The 17920-nt window shown below is 48.1% G+C and overlaps 1 protein-coding gene across 2 annotated transcripts in view; it reads right to left on the bottom strand.

The window, feature by feature from the left end:
* Window positions 1-4043: 4043 nt before the first annotated feature.
* The window catches only part of RAVER2 (ribonucleoprotein, PTB binding 2), a 45362-nt gene continuing 31485 nt past the window's right edge, over window positions 4044-17920 (bottom strand). The window contains exons 4-14 of one of the 2 annotated variants that reach the window (XM_073544691.1): window positions 16129-16320; window positions 11090-11216; window positions 10940-11013; window positions 10285-10380; window positions 10111-10201; window positions 9452-9588; window positions 6965-7061; window positions 6683-6807; window positions 6523-6600; window positions 5334-5447; window positions 4044-4502 (exon numbers count right to left, since the gene is read on the bottom strand). In XM_073544691.1, coding sequence (XP_073400792.1) covers window positions 4377-4502; window positions 5334-5447; window positions 6523-6600; window positions 6683-6807; window positions 6965-7061; window positions 9452-9588; window positions 10111-10201; window positions 10285-10380; window positions 10940-11013; window positions 11090-11216; window positions 16129-16320 — 1257 coding nt within the window. In that variant the 3' untranslated portion in view covers window positions 4044-4376. The remainder of the gene's footprint in view (window positions 4503-5333; window positions 5448-6522; window positions 6601-6682; window positions 6808-6964; window positions 7062-9451; window positions 9589-10110; window positions 10202-10284; window positions 10381-10939; window positions 11014-11089; window positions 11217-16128; window positions 16321-17920) is intronic. The other variant, XM_073544692.1, reaches the window with a different exon arrangement.

Raw genomic sequence — 17920 nt, 5'->3', positions numbered from 1 at the left:
TGTGCTGGGTGTCAGCTGTGATAATGTGTCAGGGGCAGTCACGGACCGCCCCCGACACGTTAACCCCTTGGCACACCGCGATCACACTATTGCGGTGTACCAGGGGTTAAAGGGAAGCATCAGCAGGGAGGGGGCTCCCTCTGTGCTTCCCTGAGCACCCCACAGCAGCACAATGTGCAGCGCTGCTGCGGGGGGGTTCCATCCCTGCAGGTCCCAGGATCCAAGATGGCGACGGGGACCTGCAGGGAGCTGGCTTCCTCAGTGCTTGCAAAGTGCAGGCACAAGGAAGCCTTGTCCCAGGGGGGACAGGCACTGGCCTGTGACAGATCAGCGATCTGTCACATGAGTTATGTCCCCCCTGGGACAATGTAATAAAGTTAAAAAAAAATAAAATTAAAGTACACATATTTGGTATCGCTGCGTCTGTAACGACCCGCCCTATAAAACTGTCCCATTAGTTAACCCCTTTAGCGAACCCCTTAAAAAATAAAAAGGCAAAAAATAATGATTATCATACCGCTGAACAAAATGTGCAATAATGCGCGATCAAAAACTCAAATATCCATGGTACCGCTGAAAACGTCATCTTGTCCTGCAAAAAACGAGCCGCCATACAGCGTCATCAGCGAAAAAATAAAATTATAGCTCGCAGAATAAAGCGATGCAAAAATAATTTTTTATATAAAATTGTTTTCATTGCATAAAAGCACCAAAACACAAAAAAGACATAAATGAGGTATCGCTGTAATCGTTCTGACCCAAAGAATAAAACCGCCTTATCAATTTTACTGCCGGCGGAACGGTGTAAACGCACCCCCCAAAAGAAATTCATGAAACGCTGGTTTTTGTTCATTTTGCGTCCCAAAAATCGGAATAAAAAGCGATCAAAAGATGTCACGTGCCCGAAAATGATACCAATAGAAACGACAACTCGTCCCGTAAAAAATAAGACCTCACATGACTCGGTGGGTCAAAATATGGAAACACTATAGCTCTCAATATGTGGTGATGCAAAAACTATTTTTACAATAAAAAGCGTCTTTTAGCGTGCGACAGCTGCCAAACATAAAAACCGCCATAAATAGTAAATCAAACCCCCCCGTTATCACCCCCTTAGTAAGGGAAAAATAATAAAATTAAAAGAAAATGCATTTATTTCCATTTTCCCATTAGGGTTAGGGTTGGAGTTATAATTGGGGGGTTTCCACTGTTTGGGCAGATCAGGAGCTGTCCAAACGCAACATGGCGTCTAATCTCAATTCCAGCCAATTCTGCGTTGAAAAAAATCAAATGGTGCTCCTTCCCTTCCAAGCTCTGCCATGCTCCCAAACAGTGTTTTACCCCCACATATAGGGCATCAGCCTACTCAGGACAAATTGCAAAACAACTTTTGGGGTCCAATTTCTCCTGTTACCCTTAGGAAAATAAAAAAAAAAAATGGGGGCAAAAATATAATTTTTATGGAAAAAATACGATTTTTTTTATTTTCATGCCCGGGCATTATAAACTTCTGTGAAGCCCTTGGGGGTTCAAAGTGCTCATCACATATCTAGATAAGTTCCTTGGGGGGGGGTGTCTAGTTTCCAAAATGGGGTCACTTGTGGGGGGTTTCCACTGTTTAGGTACTTCAGGGGCTCTCCAAACGTGACATGGCGTCCGATCTGAATTCCAGGCAATTTTGCATTGAAAAAGTCAAACAGCGCTCCTTCCCTTCTGAGCTCTGCCATGCGCCAAAACAGTGTACTCAGGACAAGCTGCACTATAACTTTTCCAGTCCAATTTCTCCTGTTACCCTTGGTAAAGTAAAAAAAAAAAATTGAACCTGAAGTATTTTTTTTGTGTGAAAAAGTTAAATGTTCATTTTTTTTAAAAAAAATTCCTGTGACGCACCTGAAGGGTTAATAAACTTCTTGAATGTGGTTTTGAGCACCTTGAGGGGTGCAGTTTTTAGAATGGTGTCACTTTTGGGTATTATCTATCATATAGACCCATCAAAGTGGCTTCAAATGGGATGTGGTCCCTAAAAATAAAATGGCTTTGTAAAAATGAGAAATCGCTGGTCAACTTTAAACCCTTATAACTTCCTAACAAAAAAAATTTTGGTTCCAAAATTGTGCTGATGTAAAGTAAATGTGGGAATTGTTACTTAAGTTTTTTGTGTGCCGTATCTCTGTGATTTAAGAGCATAAAAGTTCAAAGTTGGAAAGTTGCGAAATTTTCACCAAATTTCTGTTTTTTTTCACAAATAAACACAAGTTATTTGAATGTGAAATTTTACCACTAACATGAAGTACAATATGTCACGAGAAAACAGTGTCAATCACCGGGATCCATGGAAGCGTTTCAGAGTTATTACCTCAAAGAGACAGTGGTCAGAATTGTAAAAATTGGCCTGGTCAAGAATGTGCAAACCACCCTTGGTAGTGAAGGGGTTAACAGAAAGAAACACTTGAAATAGATCACTCTGTGTAATGACTCTATAGAATATGAGTTTCACCTTTTCTATTTCTTAAATAAATTAACTTTGAGGATTTTCTAATTTTGTGAGATGCGCCTGTACTTTGATGAATTGGGGCCCCAAGTGCATTTGAAAGAAGTGGGAAGGATGTAGACTGCTCCTGCCCGAGTATCGGAAGGATGTAGACTGCTCCTGCCCGAGTATCGGAAGGATGTAGACTGCTCCTGCCCGAGTATCGGAAGGATGTAGACTGCTCCTGCCCGAGTATCGGAAGGATGTAGACTGCTCCTGCCCGAGTATCGGAAGGATGTAGACTGCTCCTGCCCGAGTATCGGAAGGATGTAGACTGCTCCTGCCCGAGTATCGGAAGGATGTAGACTGCTCCTGCCCGAGTATCGGAAGGATGTAGACTGCTCCTGCCCGAGTATCGGAAGGATGTAGACTGCTCCTGCCCGAGTATCGGAAGGATGTAGACTGCTCCTGCCCGAGTATCGGAAGGATGTAGACTGCTCCTGCCCGAGTATCGGAAGGATGTAGACTGCTCCTGCCCGAGTATCGGAAGGATGTAGACTGCTCCTGCCCGAGTATCGGAAGGATGTAGACTGCTCCTGCCCGAGTATCGGAAGGATGTAGACTGCTCCTGCCCGAGTATCGGAAGGATGTAGACTGCTCCTGCCCGAGTATCGGAAGGATGTAGACTGCTCCTGCCCGAGTATCGGAAGGATGTAGACTGCTCCTGCCCGAGTATCGGAAGGATGTAGACTGCTCCTGCCCGAGTATCGGAAGGATGTAGACTGCTCCTGCCCGAGTATCAGATAAGTGAATCCAGTATAAGGGCACAGTCAGATTTTTTCAGTGCTTTTTTTAACATCAGAAATGTCCAAACTTTGACACTGTGCTGCTTTTCTCATGTCAACATTTTCCTATTGCAATGAAGAGGAAATGTATTTAAAGCCATTTTTCATGTGAATTTTGGCGCATAATCTGATTAAAAAATCTAAAATAAAACCCAAAAACTCTGAATATTAAGATGGATGGCTGCAGAGACTCTGGTTATGTAAACATTAAGGACTTTAAATGGAAATGACTTTTTTCTTACATTTTCTGTGTTACTATTAAATGTGAATGTCGGCACTTTGTAACTATTTCTATAAATAAATGTTCTGTTAAACGACAGTCTGGTCTCCACAGTGGAAATTGATATTTGGGATCAGAGGGCCACTTACCAAGAAAACAGGAAAATCAGCCATATGCAATGCTACCCACTGTATATGGTGGCACTTTGTCATTACACACCTGGGTCCTTCTCTATACAAGAGGGCAGTTCTCCTACAGTATTGTTTCTCCATCACAGGCAAATGTGCCAGATTTTTTAGTAATATTCTAAAGTTGTAGACACTCACCTAAATGAGAGAGTTGTGTACGATGAATGTGGCAAATCCTGCTGCACTAGGAGGTGTATAGAAAAGTATTTTCAGCTCAAAATATTGATAAAAAGACACATACACATGGCTGTGCACCATAGAAAGCGACAGGAATCAGACCCGGTCATCATGGAGCAACACAGACTACAAGGGCCAAAAAGTAAAACTTTCCTAGTTTCTTTATTGCTTAGTATTTACAAAAAGGAAAGAAAAAAAAAAACAAAACATTTTCAGGCCATAACAAGAATATAAGAAATCATCTCCATTAAAGGTAAATAGCAAGTCACAGCTAAGTGTAGAAAATATCTACAAATCTTCACAGAGATTTCACCTGCTTTTATAGAACAAATCAGCCTGAGAAATTTCATATATGTATGTATCTTCGTTTAGGCAAATCTAACCCTTTCAGTGCCAGACTAAATGGCTTGCAAAAGTCAGCATAACCCACTTTGTGCATCTTTGGGTGTGACGGTGGTGTTGTACGTGTGCAAATCTCAATAGACCTTCTTCCTCTTGAAGTAGGAATCAGTGTCGCCAGAGGCTTGGCCAAAGTGCTCGGAGTATCCAGTACTGACGTCTGGACTGGAGAGAATATACGCCCGCTTCTCTCCGCCTGTTAACTGCGGTTACAAGAACAGAACATGGAAAGGTGGATTTATTTTTTTTTTTGCAGAGTGTGTGCATGGAAATAAAGCATACAGATGCTATCAGATCAGGGGCAATATTTAAATGCATGTTTCAATACAATTTTATTTTGAGCTAAAAAAAAATAACTGTGTGACATGTACAGGATGAGTTAACTGATAATCCATCAGTGAGCTGTTTTGGTTTTTCAACTCTTATCTGCCGATTTAGGACTACAGACCATATCATAGTTGAGCTCAACTCGGACGTAGTCATAAATCAGCTAAGAGGAGCTCAGAATGATGTCCGTTTCATGATGGTGTATGAGCTGTGACAAACAGACTGGCCTTGGATCTCCTTACCCAAACTGTACAGTCTCATATGTGGAGTTCAGGTCAGGAGATACGTGGCCAGTTCACAATTCCCAGTCCTTACTATCGTCATGAAACACAAATGTTTGACACTGGTCTTCAGAAAAAAAAAAAAAAAAAAAAAAAGGTACTAGTCAGCGAGCAGATTCTCTTTTCCAAGAGCCACATTTTTATCTTAATATATATGCATGTTAGTAAAGGAAGAAAAAGCAGAATACTAAAAAAACCCCCAACATATCCTGCTTTATTGCCTAGTGCAGAGCTGAAGGGGCAGAGCATGATACCATAAGGCAAGGTGCTGTAAAGAGAATTCCAGAGACATGCTCTGCCTCCTTCACAGGATCCATTACCTTGGAGTCTTCCTTTATCAGGTGTTATATTAGGAACCATTGTTAGATCTGCTGTTTTCCCACCTGGGTAGATATTTTACTTCGGACACCAGACGCGCTCACTCACCTTTTCTGCAGATGCTGTTATCCCCGGCTGGTACAATGCTTGTGCGTTCGCATAGTAAGTGGGGGCCGCTTGGACATACGTGCTGTAGTCCCCGAAACCCAGAGTGGAAGACGACTGTTGATGAAGAGAGTGATTAACCCCTTAATGACAGCTACATTTTTTTTGCCCCTCTGCTTATCGGAGGCCAGGATTTGTTTTTACCGAGGTGGCATTAAATTACAATGGTGCCGTCATTTATATGAATGTGATTTTGCTCCGTGACAACTAAGCCCAATGCTGCTCGTTAGGGGTTTCTACAAGATGTAAGTGTGCCCCCTTGATCAGTCGCCCCCTCACCTGCAAACCGGCACGAGGTCGTCAGATGCTGCTCCTTGTGTAGATGCAGATTCTGCCTCACGTCCGCCCACCATGTCTAAACATAACTATGCAGGAAGGAGGGTGGGGGTCTTTTATTTCGCAGCCTGTGAGATCGTTCTGAACACCCACGGGGGAAGCTGGATAATTTACAGCAGGTTTTTAAACTCCAAATATTAACAGTGCGGCTTCTGTGAGTAATTACTATGTACATATGTAATCTGCACACCCGCCCGGGAGCAGTCAGCTCAGCATCTGTTCTCCCTCCTCTACAGCCGGGGAAGGGAACAGACCGAACCCTCGGAATAAAGCTGTCAGCTTGATGTATTCATGGGATGGCGCTGGATCCCGCGCTGCTCGCGCCTTTATTAAATCCTAAAATACTCCCAAGCTCAGTGCAAACAGCCACATCACAAACCAGGCACAAGAGATTATGGTTGGGCATCTGCACTGCAACAAGCGTTTTATTGCCTTTAGGCATCTCAGATCATTACATGAAGCAGCTCTGCAAGCAACATATACTTCTGTGTCTGCAGCACCTATGAAGAACGGTGCATCTCCATGGTTACAGACTATAAAATTCTTTATTCACATGTTGGTTAGTTCAATCACTTTTGCTAACTGAAAGGAGCCATAGGGTGCTTAGTAACAAGAGTCCAAGAACAGACTAAACAGGGTTTATCGTCTATAACCATGGAGACACATAGATCTGCCTGGACACAGAACTCTAGTGAAACCCCACTAACATCTCGCTGCTCCCCGATGAACTCACAGGGGGTAAGGTGGACATTGTGGCATGTGTGTAATATGCACTGTAACCCAGGCAGCTTCTTACCTGGCCGGTGTCACCTGGGGCATCAGTCTGGGGTGCGCCGTACATGGAGTATTGGTCATACCACTGCTGCAGACCCTCCTGGAACAGAGTACCAGAGATTAGTCACCATCAGACAGCCACCTACCTGCCCCTGGAGTAGTGAGGCGACTACGTGCTCCACCTGAGAGTAATCCCCATATTGCTGGCTGTAGGCGACATAGCCGTCCAGTCCCGGCTGTGCTGCTGCCGTGTCCTGAGAGATCAGTCCGTCCATAGCGTGAGAGTGGATTGCCCTGATGACCATTCCTGCAAGACACAGAATAGAAGCCTCTAATATATTTAATGCCGTTTCTCAGCAGCCCAGGGCCCTTCCTGCAGAAAACACAACCTGCTGATGGATACAAATGTTGATGATATTTTTCAGCCAAAATCTCATTTATAGATGTCAGTATGTCAGCGATACCTGGTAGCACGCTGGCCAGGTCCAGGTATGGGTTGGTGCTAAGCCGGATGTCCCTGGGCGGCTCCCCCAGCAGTGACGTCTGGTGGGTTGTCTTATTCTACGACATAAATAATGCTGACTTATAAAACTGTGATAATTAAGTATTAACACTTCATATAAAATCTGTGTGTGAGATCAGGGAGGTCACAGTACATTACAGGGCATCTTATATGTAGGTTACATTATGAAACTACAAAGCTTCAAATCTCAGTCTGCAGTGGCCACTAGGGGGAGATCACTGCATGCATTAAGAGTAATCGCCCCCTAGTGGTGGAAACGTGAAAAATCTAACTAAAAGCACAAAGGGGTTTTCCCACCAACAAAAGCTCATATTAGTCAGTAGATCTTGGAATAATAATAATTTCCACAATTCGATGAGTTTAAATAAAATGTTCCCGTGCCAAGAGAATCTTATAAATGTGCCCTGCTGTGTAATGGCCGTGGTCTGACCGCACAGGGACATGGTCTGATCACACCACAGCTCCTGGGAAAGGGGAGGAAGCAAAACAGTATACCGACATTACAGCAGGGCTCGCAGCTGGTTCTTTTTGTGAGGTAAAACATTTCTCGGCCTGTTTTTGCCCATGCTGCTTCCTGCCCTGCTCAGGAGCTGTGGTACGATCAGACACCAGTACACAGTAGGGACACATTTGTAAGATTATCTCAGCACAGGAACATTTTATTTAACCCCTTCACAACCTTGGGGTTTTGGTTTTAATTTTTATGCTCCCCTTTCTTACCAGAGCCATAACTTTTTTTATTTTTCTGGCTAGATCATAAATCCCAAACATGTCTAGGTACTTTTTTTATTTAAGTGGTGAAAAAATATCCAAAGTTTGCAAAAAAAAAAAAAAAGTTTGTGAAATTTTCAGAGACCCATAGCGTCTCCATTTTTCAGGATCTGGGTGATGGCTTAACGTTTGCGTGCCGAGCTCATGTTTTTATTGACACTATTTTGGAATAGATACGATCTCTTGATTGCTTGTGATTGTGCACTGTTGCAACAAACAAACAAAAAAAAAAAAACGTAATTCTGGCGTATTGATTTTTTTCTCATTAGCCTGTTTACCAAGCGAATTAATTATTTTTATATTTTGATAGACATGACGATTCTGAACGCGGCGATACCAAATAAGTGTATTAGTTTTTTTATTGTTTTATTTTAAATGGGCCAAAAGGGGGGTGGGATTTGAACCTTTATATTTTTTTAAAACTTTTTTTTGATTGTCTTCAATAGTCTCCATGGTCCATGGAGGACTAGAAGCTGCAATCATCTGATCACTTCTGTTACACACATCAGAGCTTCAGCCCTGCTATGTGTAGCTAAAATGATCATCTGCAATGAGTGCCGGCAATTACAACCACGGGGCGGTCTGCAACCCATCAGCGCCCTGTGATCAAGTTATACAGGCCCGATGGACGGGATTAGTGACATGCTTCAGGCACGGCCATGTTAGACAGCGGCATTTAACAAGTTAACAGCTGCGGGTGGATCGTGATTTCACCTATGGCTATTAGGGGGGCACATGTCAGCTGATGAAATCAGCCGAAATGCAGGAAAACATCCGGGCTCAGCGCCAGAGCCCGCATGGAGTGCAGGGACATGCACGACCTATGACATATATATGTCATTGGATCGTTAAGAGGTTAAACATTCAATTGTGGAAATAATTGTTATTCCAAAATGTATTCATTAAAATTAACTTTGGTACATGGAAAAACCCTGTAAGAGTGTTTAGATGTGCTTATGTAAAAAAAAAAAAAAAAAAAAATTATATATTTATTTACACTCCCACAATGATCACAGATATTCCTGTCTGCGGCTGGATGCCCAAATATCTGCTTGCTGTCAGTGAATGACAACCCTCTCGTTTCCATTCAGAGACAGTAATCTTGTACATATCTGCTCCTGATCTCAGGGAATGACAGAATTTTCTGGCTTAAAACTGATTGAAAGTATAAAAAAATGTTTGCACAACTACTAAATGTGCAAACAATTACAGACCTCTGTTTTTTGCTTTTTTTGCCAGCGACCACAACTTTTTAAAAGTGGATGAAGCTTTAAAAGGGGTGTGGATTGTCACAATGCCCACAGTCCCTGCCTCTGCTAGTATGTGGCACACCTTACTCCAGCGAACGCTCTAATGAGAATGCCAGTCCCCATGACTCGGAGCCCATACATCCAGCTTCTCTGTGTGATAACTCCCTGCACTTCTGCCTGATAGAAGCAGCCGCTGCTGAGATCTGTAGCGTGCAGCTTAGCCACTGGGTGGCAGTGTTGTACAGAGGCCATCCAGTTGTATTGCCTTACACTTTACACAGCATGCCTCGCCAGGCCATCCGCTCGTCCACAGGGGCCATATTATGCCCACCTTCCAAGAAGGGCGAGAATAGTGCTTGTCACTACCTCTATGGAAACATTTACATTGCCAAACAGCTCCATCTCACCGTGTGCAGAGTGTCTGCGGCGCCGCCCTGGACGTGCACTGGATTCTGTCCGCTCAGCAGTGACCCCTCGGACGCCCCCGATGCAGACGGCTTGTCCTGTGGCAGCTGGGGCAGACTGTGGTAATAGGGTAACAGATCTGGATGACAGATGCAGAGAAGAAATATACATCACACATCCACCACAGGCATTGAATGTGCACAGCACAGACCCCCCCTTACAGCCACACTGGACCTACACCAGATGATATATAAGGGCGCTAGTCGAGGTATCCTAAACATTGCAGACCCTCATGCTTCCTAGCCACACAGTGCAATGCGGCTTCCTCTCATGTTGGGGTTTATTTATATTGATTTTCATCAGAAATCGTGGACCCTCCGGAGTTGTTACTGGAGATCACGTCTATGTGAGGCAGCATTGACGCTGCACATCAGCAGCGGTACAAAGGTGACACAGGGCGATCTAATAAGCCACGATCTTATCTCTGTATATAGATAACATATTAACCATTCGCTGGGAGAACCCCGTGTCAGCGCCATTTGTCGGTTTCTGCATATCGTATTCATAAATTCAGACCCCAAATTGCAAAGGCTACCCTGCACCCGATCTCTGACAGGAGCTGCCTGTCACCATCCAACTCTGCTCACTGAGAATCCCTCACTTTTTGGCAGCTCTCTGTGCAGAGCCTCCACCGATCCTTTCTGCGCCGTCTGTAAGATGGAGACCGGGGCTTCTCCCAGGAGGCCGGGCTTCTATCACCAAGGAAAACATGTATTAGACACAAATGGAGATGTGGAGGCAGGCGGAGAGCGCCCCCCGCTGGCTGCGTACTTACACCGTTATTAGACTGTGAGCTCTTCAGGAGCTGCTGCTGGGCCATCTGCAGATGTCGGAAGTTCTGCAGCAGGAGGTTCCCGGTAAGTCCCGGCTTCTGTGCAACAAACAGACTGATGGTGATACAGAAGAAGACACCCAAAAAGACCACCAACAAACTCAGCAGTAAAGCCTTCAGCAAACATTTCCCCATTTACCGACAGCAATCAGAGATGGTACACAAACTATACTATTAAAAGGATTCTCCTGAGTCAAACAATGGACTTACTGGATGTGTTGTATTTTAGGGGAAAATGCCCTTTAATAAGTGAAAGGAGATCTCCGGCAGCGCTTACATTGGGAGATCAGATACGCTGATGATTTTGCATTGGAAAGCGGCTTGTAGGACAGCAGGATTGTTACTGGGTGTCATAATCGTCTTTCACGTCCAGATGCAGAAGTGCGAGCGAGGGTCCGGAGATTCACTTTTAAAAGGGGTTGTCCACGACTGAAGTATCCACAGGATAGGTGACTAATGTAAAATCGGTGGGAGTGCGAGACCCTGCACCCCCAACAATCAGTTGTGTGACTGGTCCAGGACAAGCCCTACAGGTCAGCATGTACAGGGCGCGTTGACCAATTCCTATTGACAGTACAGTTGCCATTTGCCTCCTCACCTGGTGATGCTGGTTGAGCTGTAGAAGCGCCTGGCTGACTGTCGGATTAACAAAGGGAGGTCGTATAGAGGAACCTGCGAGAAACAGAGTGCTCAGAACAGGGCGAGACACAGGAGACTGCATGGTGAGGACCGTGCCGAGGACGCTCACCGTGCTTCCCCGACTGTCCGCGCTGCTGCGGCTGCAGGAGCATCTGAAGCATGGCCGGGTTATTGAGGCTCTGCATGATCTGCGCTGGGTTCGGCTCCGGAAGCAATCCTTTCCTGTTATTCTGCAGCTGGATAGACGGACAGGAGATCAGTTGCAAATTGTGAATATTTATAAAGAGAAAAGTTGCTATTTTCACATCATTTTGTACCCCACAAATGCTAAATTACATATATTCCCACCACCTGTAAGAGCATAAGGACAGGGCTGACATCAGAAAACTCCTACAATATTACAGTATATACTCGTGTATAATCCGAGATTTTCAGCCCTTTTTTTGGGCTGAAAGTCCCCCTCTCGGCTTGTACACGAGTCATATACCAGGAGTTGGAGGGGGAGCGGGGGTGTCAGGTCATACTTACCCCCTCCTGGCGCAGTCTCTGCAGCCCCCCCTGCTTCTCCTACAGTCTCCCTTCCTTTCTTCAACGGTCACCTGGTACCGCTCATTAAACTCATGAATATGCACATATTCATGAGTTTAATGAGCGGTACCACGTGAACGCTGAAGGAAGGGAGACCGTAGGAGAAGCCGGGGTTAAGTATATCCAATATTCACCTGTCTCCATTCCATCGCTGCTTGCTGCTGTCTGCTGCATCCTGTGTCAGTGACGTTTAGCCAGCAGTGACGTGGTTAGTGCGCACCGCATCCTCTGCTGCCTGAGGCTGAACGTCACTGACAGATGATACGACGCGGCAGACAGCAGCGATGGACCAGGGTCAGGTGAATACCTCAGGTTCCGGGTCCTGAGCGAGCGGCAACACCGGCACCAGTCCCCCATTGCGCGCCAGTGTCTCCGCCTGCTCAGGACATGGCACCTGGCCCCCAGCGACGAGAGGCGAGTATGTCTTTTTTTATTGGCAGCAGCGGCAATATATGGGGCCATAGACTATGGAGCATCTTACGGGGGGGGAGCACAGTCTGTGGAGCATCTTACGGAGGGGGGCAGTCTGTGGAGCATCTTACGGGGGGGGCACAGTCTGTGGAGCATCTTACGGGGGGGGCACAGTCTGTGGAGCATCTTACGGGGGGGGCACAGTCTGTGGAGCATCTTACGGAGGGGGGCACAGTCTGTGGAGCATCTTACGGAGGGGGGCAGTCTGTGGAGCATCTTACGGGGGGGGGCACAGTCTGTGGAGCATCTTACGGGGGGGGCGCACAGTCTGTGGAGCATCTTACGGGGGGGGCGCACAGTCTGTGGAGCATCTTACGGGGGGGGCGCACAGTCTGTGGAGCATCTTACGGGGGGGGCGCACAGTCTGTGGAGCATCTTACGGGGGGGGCGCACAGTCTGTGGAGCATCTTACGGGGGGGGCGCACAGTCTGTGGAGCATCTTACGGGGGGGGCGCACAGTCTGTGGAGCATCTTACGGGGGGGGCGCACAGTCTGTGGAGCATCTTACGGGGGGGGCGCACAGTCTGTGGAGCATCTTACGGGGGGGGCGCACAGTCTGTGGAGCATCTTACGGGGGGGGCGCACAGTCTGTGGAGCATCTTACGGGGGGGGCGCACAGTCTGTGGAGCATCTTACGGGGGGGGCGCACAGTCTGTGGAGCATCTTACGGGGGGGGCGCACAGTCTGTGGAGCATCTTACGGGGGGGGCGCACAGTCTGTGGAGCATCTTACGGGGGGGGCGCACAGTCTGTGGAGCATCTTACGGGGGGGGCGCACAGTCTGTGGAGCATCTTACGGGGGGGGCGCACAGTCTGTGGAGCATCTTACGGGGGGGGCGCACAGTCTGTGGAGCATCTTACGGGGGGGGCGCACAGTCTGTGGAGCATCTTACGGGGGGGGCGCACAGTCTGTGGAGCATCTTACGGGGGGGGGCGCACAGTCTGTGGAGCATCTTACGGGGGGGGCGCACAGTCTGTGGAGCATCTTACGGGGGGGGGCGCACAGTCTGTGGAGCATCTTACGGGGGGGGGCGCACAGTCTGTGGAGCATCTTACGGGGGGGGGCGCACAGTCTGTGGAGCATCTTACGGGGGGGGGGGCGCACAGTCTGTGGAGCATCTTACGGGGGGGGGCGCACAGTCTGTGGAGCATCTTACGGGGGGGGCGCACAGTCTGTGGAGCATCTTACGGGGGGGGCGCACAGTCTGTGGAGCATCTTACGGGGGGGCGCACAGTCGGTGGAGCATCTTCTGGGGGGGGCGCACAGTCTATGGAGCATCTTCTGGGGGGGCGCACAGTCTATGGAGCATTTTCTGGGGGGGGCGCACAGTCTATGGAGCTTCTTACGGGGGGGGCGCACAGTCTATGGAGCTTCTTACGGGGGGGGCCACAGTCTATGGAGCTTCTTACGGGGGGGGCCACAGTCTATGGAGCTTCTTACGGGGGGGGCGCACAGTCTATGGAGCTTCTTACGGGGGGGGCGCACAGTCTATGGAGCTTCTTACGGGGGGGGCCACAGTCTATGGAGCTTCTTACGGGGGGGGCCACAGTCTATGGAGCTTCTTACGGGGGGGCGCACAGTCTGTGGAGCATCTTACGGGGGGGCGCACAGTCGGTGGAGCATCTTCTGGGGGGGGCGCACAGTCTATGGAGCATCTTCTGGGGGGGCGCACAGTCTATGGAGCATTTTCTGGGGGGGGCGCACAGTCTATGGAGCTTCTTACGGGGGGGGCCACAGTCTATGGAGCTTCTTACGGGGGGGGCCACAGTCTATGGAGCTTCTTACGGGGGGGGCCACAGTCTATGGAGCTTCTTACGGGGGGGGCCACAGTCTATGGAGCTTCTTACGGGGGGGGCCACAGTCTATGGAGCTTCTTACGGGGGGGGCCACAGTCTATGGAGCTTCTTACGGGGGGGGCCACAGTCTATGGAGCTTCTTACGGGGGGGGCCACAGTCTATGGAGCTTCTTACGGGGGGGGCCACAGTCTATGGAGCTTCTTACGGGGGGGGCCACAGTCTATGGAGCTTCTTACGGGGGGGCCACAGTCTATGGAGCTTCCTACGGGGGGGGCCACAGTCTATGGAGCTTCTTACGGGGGGGGCCACAGTCTATGGAGCTTCTTACGGGGGGGGCCACAGTCTATGGAGCTTCTTACGGGGGGGGCCACAGTCTATGGAGCTTCTTACGGGGGGGGGCCACAGTCTATGGAGCTTCTTACGGGGGCCACAGTCTATGGAGCTTCTTACGGGGGCCACAGTCTATGGAGCTTCTTACGGGGGCCACAGTCTATGGAGCTTCTTACGGGGGCCACAGTCTATGGAGCTTCTTACGGGGGCCACAGTCTATGGAGCTTCTTACGGGGGCCACAGTCTATGGAGCTTCTTACGGGGGCCACAGTCTATGGAGCTTCTTACGGGGGCCACAGTCTATGGAGCTTCTTACGGGGGCCACAGTCTATGGAGCTTCTTACGGGGGCCACAGTCTATGGAGCTTCTTACGGGGGCCACAGTCTATGGAGCTTCTTACGGGGGCCACAGTCTATGGAGCTTCTTACGGGGGCCACAGTCTATGGAGCTTCTTACGGGGGCCACAGTCTATGGAGCTTCTTACGGGGGCCACAGTCTATGGAGCTTCTTACGGGGGCCACAGTCTATGGAGCTTCTTACGGGGGCCACAGTCTATGGAGCTTCTTACGGGGGCCACAGTCTATGGAGCTTCTTACGGGGGCCACAGTCTATGGAGCTTCTTACGGGGGCCACAGTCTATGGAGCTTCTTACGGGGGCCACAGTCTATGGAGCTTCTTACGGGGGCCACAGTCTATGGAGCTTCTTACGGGGGCCACAGTCTATGGAGCTTCTTATGGGGGCCACAGTCTATGGAGCTTCTTACGGGGGCCACAGTCTATGGAGCTTCTTACGGGGGCCACAGTCTATGGAGCTTCTTACGGGGGCCACAGTCTATGGAGCTTCTTACGGGGGCCACAGTCTATGGAGCTTCTTACGGGGGCCACAGTCTATGGAGCTTCTTACGGGGGCCACAGTCTATGGAGCTTCTTACGGGGGCCACAGTCTATGGAGCTTCTTACGGGGGCCACAGTCTATGGAGCTTCTTACGGGGGCCACAGTCTATGGAGCTTCTTACGGGGGCCACAGTCTATGGAGCTTCTTACGGGGGCCACAGTCTATGGAGCTTCTTACGGGGGCCACAGTCTATGGAGCATCTTACGGGGGGGGGCACAGTCTATGGAGCATCTTACGGGGGGGGGCACAGTCTATGGAGCATCTTACGGGGGGGGGCACAGTCTATGGAGCATCTTACGGGGGGGGCACAGTCTATGGAGCATCTTACGGGGGGGGGGGCACAGTCTATGGAGCATCTTACGGGGGGGGGCACAGTCTATGGAGCATCTTACGGGGGGCACAGTCTATGGAGCATCTTACGGGGGGCACAGTCTATGGAGCATCTTACGGGGGGCACAGTCTATGGAGCATCTTACGGGGGGGGCACAGTCTATGGAGCATCTTACGGGGGGCACAGTCTATGGAGCATCTTACGGGGCCATAACCTTTATGGAGCAGCATATGGGGTATATTATTCTATGGAGCATTTTATGGGGCCAGTATTAACCTTTGTTCAGCATTATATGGGGTGTATTTTGTATGGAGCATTATATAGGGCCCATCATGAACTGTATGGAGCATTATATGGGGCTCCTGATTCAATATGGATATTCAAAAACATTTAACCTACTCATGTCTCAATTAATTTTACTTTTATTGGTATCCATTTTTATTTTTGAAATTTACCAGTAGCTGCTGCATTTTCCACCCTAGGCTTATTCTCGAGTCAATACGTTTTCCCAGTTTTTTGTGGCAAAATTGGGGGGGGGTCGACTTATACACGAGTATATACGGGTAGTTTGGATTTTGTGCTGAAAGCCGAAAGGATCGATTTTGGGTACTATCATTCTGGCGTATCTCATGGTTCACAGGTAAACTAGGGGTGTAGACCCCTGACTCCTAAAATCCATGCATACAGGCTTCATATGGTCCCAGGACTCATACACTGAGTGCCGCCCTTCTCTTACCATCCCCTGCGCTGCCACTAGAGCAGCGAGAACACTTCTGCCCGGAGACCCTGGGGCGCAGAACGAGACCTGGACTTTGCTCCCGTTCACAGTGGTCCAGTCCAGCAAGTCTTTCACCTCCTCCGCTTGCTGGGCAGTTTCGTATTCAACCACTGCAAAACCTCTAGAATATCCACCTTCCTCTTCCGCCAGCTGCAAGGACAGAAGAGAAATTATGGTAAATAATGAGACGATATTAACTTTATATTTAGATGAAACGGTCAGCAGAAATGACGGGGCAGAGGTCTCCAACTACAACACAGGTGATTCACAAGCAACAGAAATTCCAGAACATTTGCAAACAAATTTGCAACCCCATAGAAAATCATAGCTACGATTTCAGTGTCACACGATGCGTGTCACCGTGCAGCCCGAGCCGTACCGGTACATCCTGCGCAGGGCGCCGATGTATGGAGCGGAGTCCAGACCTAACCACTGTGGAGAGCAGACACCATCCCCTGGTGGATGCAGATCTGTGACCACGTCACCAGCCGGGACACAAAGGAATCACTATATAATGTAAAATACCACAACTTTGCATTATGCTTTATACCGACCCCCTTCCCCATCTACAAGAGCTCTGCTGCCAGGGAGCGAGTATACACCACCTACACCAAACACTTCACAGAGCTGAAGGTTTGTTACCATTGTATCCGGTCTAGAGAATCTTCTGATACACAGCCATATCAGGATGGGGGAGAGAGATGCTGCAGATGAACTCACAAGATACTGACTACAAAAGGATACAAATAACTTGAGTATATATAAGAGCGGTTCTATTCCCTGACAGCAGGCGGAGTTACTGAAATACGCAAGAAAATTGAAAAAGTTGCACACGTTATACAATGAAGCTTTAGGCATCTTGGGGAACAAGTCTGCGCAATGTCAGCACGAAAACAGCTGAAGGCAGGAAATAAAATAATATATATATTTTATACACACACACCTCCAAGATATTGCATCTTATAATAATGGAGTCACACTGTACGTACATTACTGATCCTTTGCTACATCCTGTATTATACTCCAGAGCTGCACTCACTATTCTGCTGGTGCAGTCAATGTGTACATACATTACAGATCCTGAGTTACATCCTGTATTATACCCCAGAGCTGCACTCACTATTCTGCTGGTGCAGTCACTGTGTACATAGATTCCATTACTGATCCTGAGTTCCATCCTGTATTATACTCCAGAGCTGCACTCACTATTCTGCTGGTGCAGTCACTGTGTACATACATTCCATTACTGATCCTGAGTTCCATCCTGTATTATAATCCAGAGCTGCACTCACTATTCTGCTGGTGCAGTCACTGTGTACATACATTACTGATCCTGAGTTCCATCCTGTATTATACTCCAGAGCTGCACTCACTATCCTGCTGGTGCAGTCACTGTGTACATACATTACAGATCCTGAGTTACATCCTGTATTATACCCCAGAGCTGCACTCACTATTCTGCTGGTGCAGTCACTGTGTACATACATTACTGATCCTGAGTTACATCCTGTATTATACTCCAGAGCTGCACTCACTATTCTGCTGGTGCAGTCACTGTGTACATACATTACAGATCCTGAATTACATCCTGTATTATACCCCAGAGCTGCACTCACTATTCTGCTGGTGCAGTCACTGTGTACATACATTCCATTACTGATCCCGAGTTCCATCCTGTATTATACTCCAGAGCTGCACTCACTATTCTGCTGGTGCAGTCACTGTGTACATACATTACTGATCCTGAGTT

Source organism: Dendrobates tinctorius, unplaced genomic scaffold (assembly GCF_039654945.1).
Source record: "Dendrobates tinctorius isolate UK_male_01 unplaced genomic scaffold, ASM3965494v1 ptg000138l, whole genome shotgun sequence".
Classification (NCBI taxonomy): Eukaryota; Metazoa; Chordata; class Amphibia; order Anura; family Dendrobatidae; genus Dendrobates; species Dendrobates tinctorius.
Note: the sequence above shows the minus strand (reverse complement) of the source record. Positions and strands in the feature narration are given on the sequence as shown.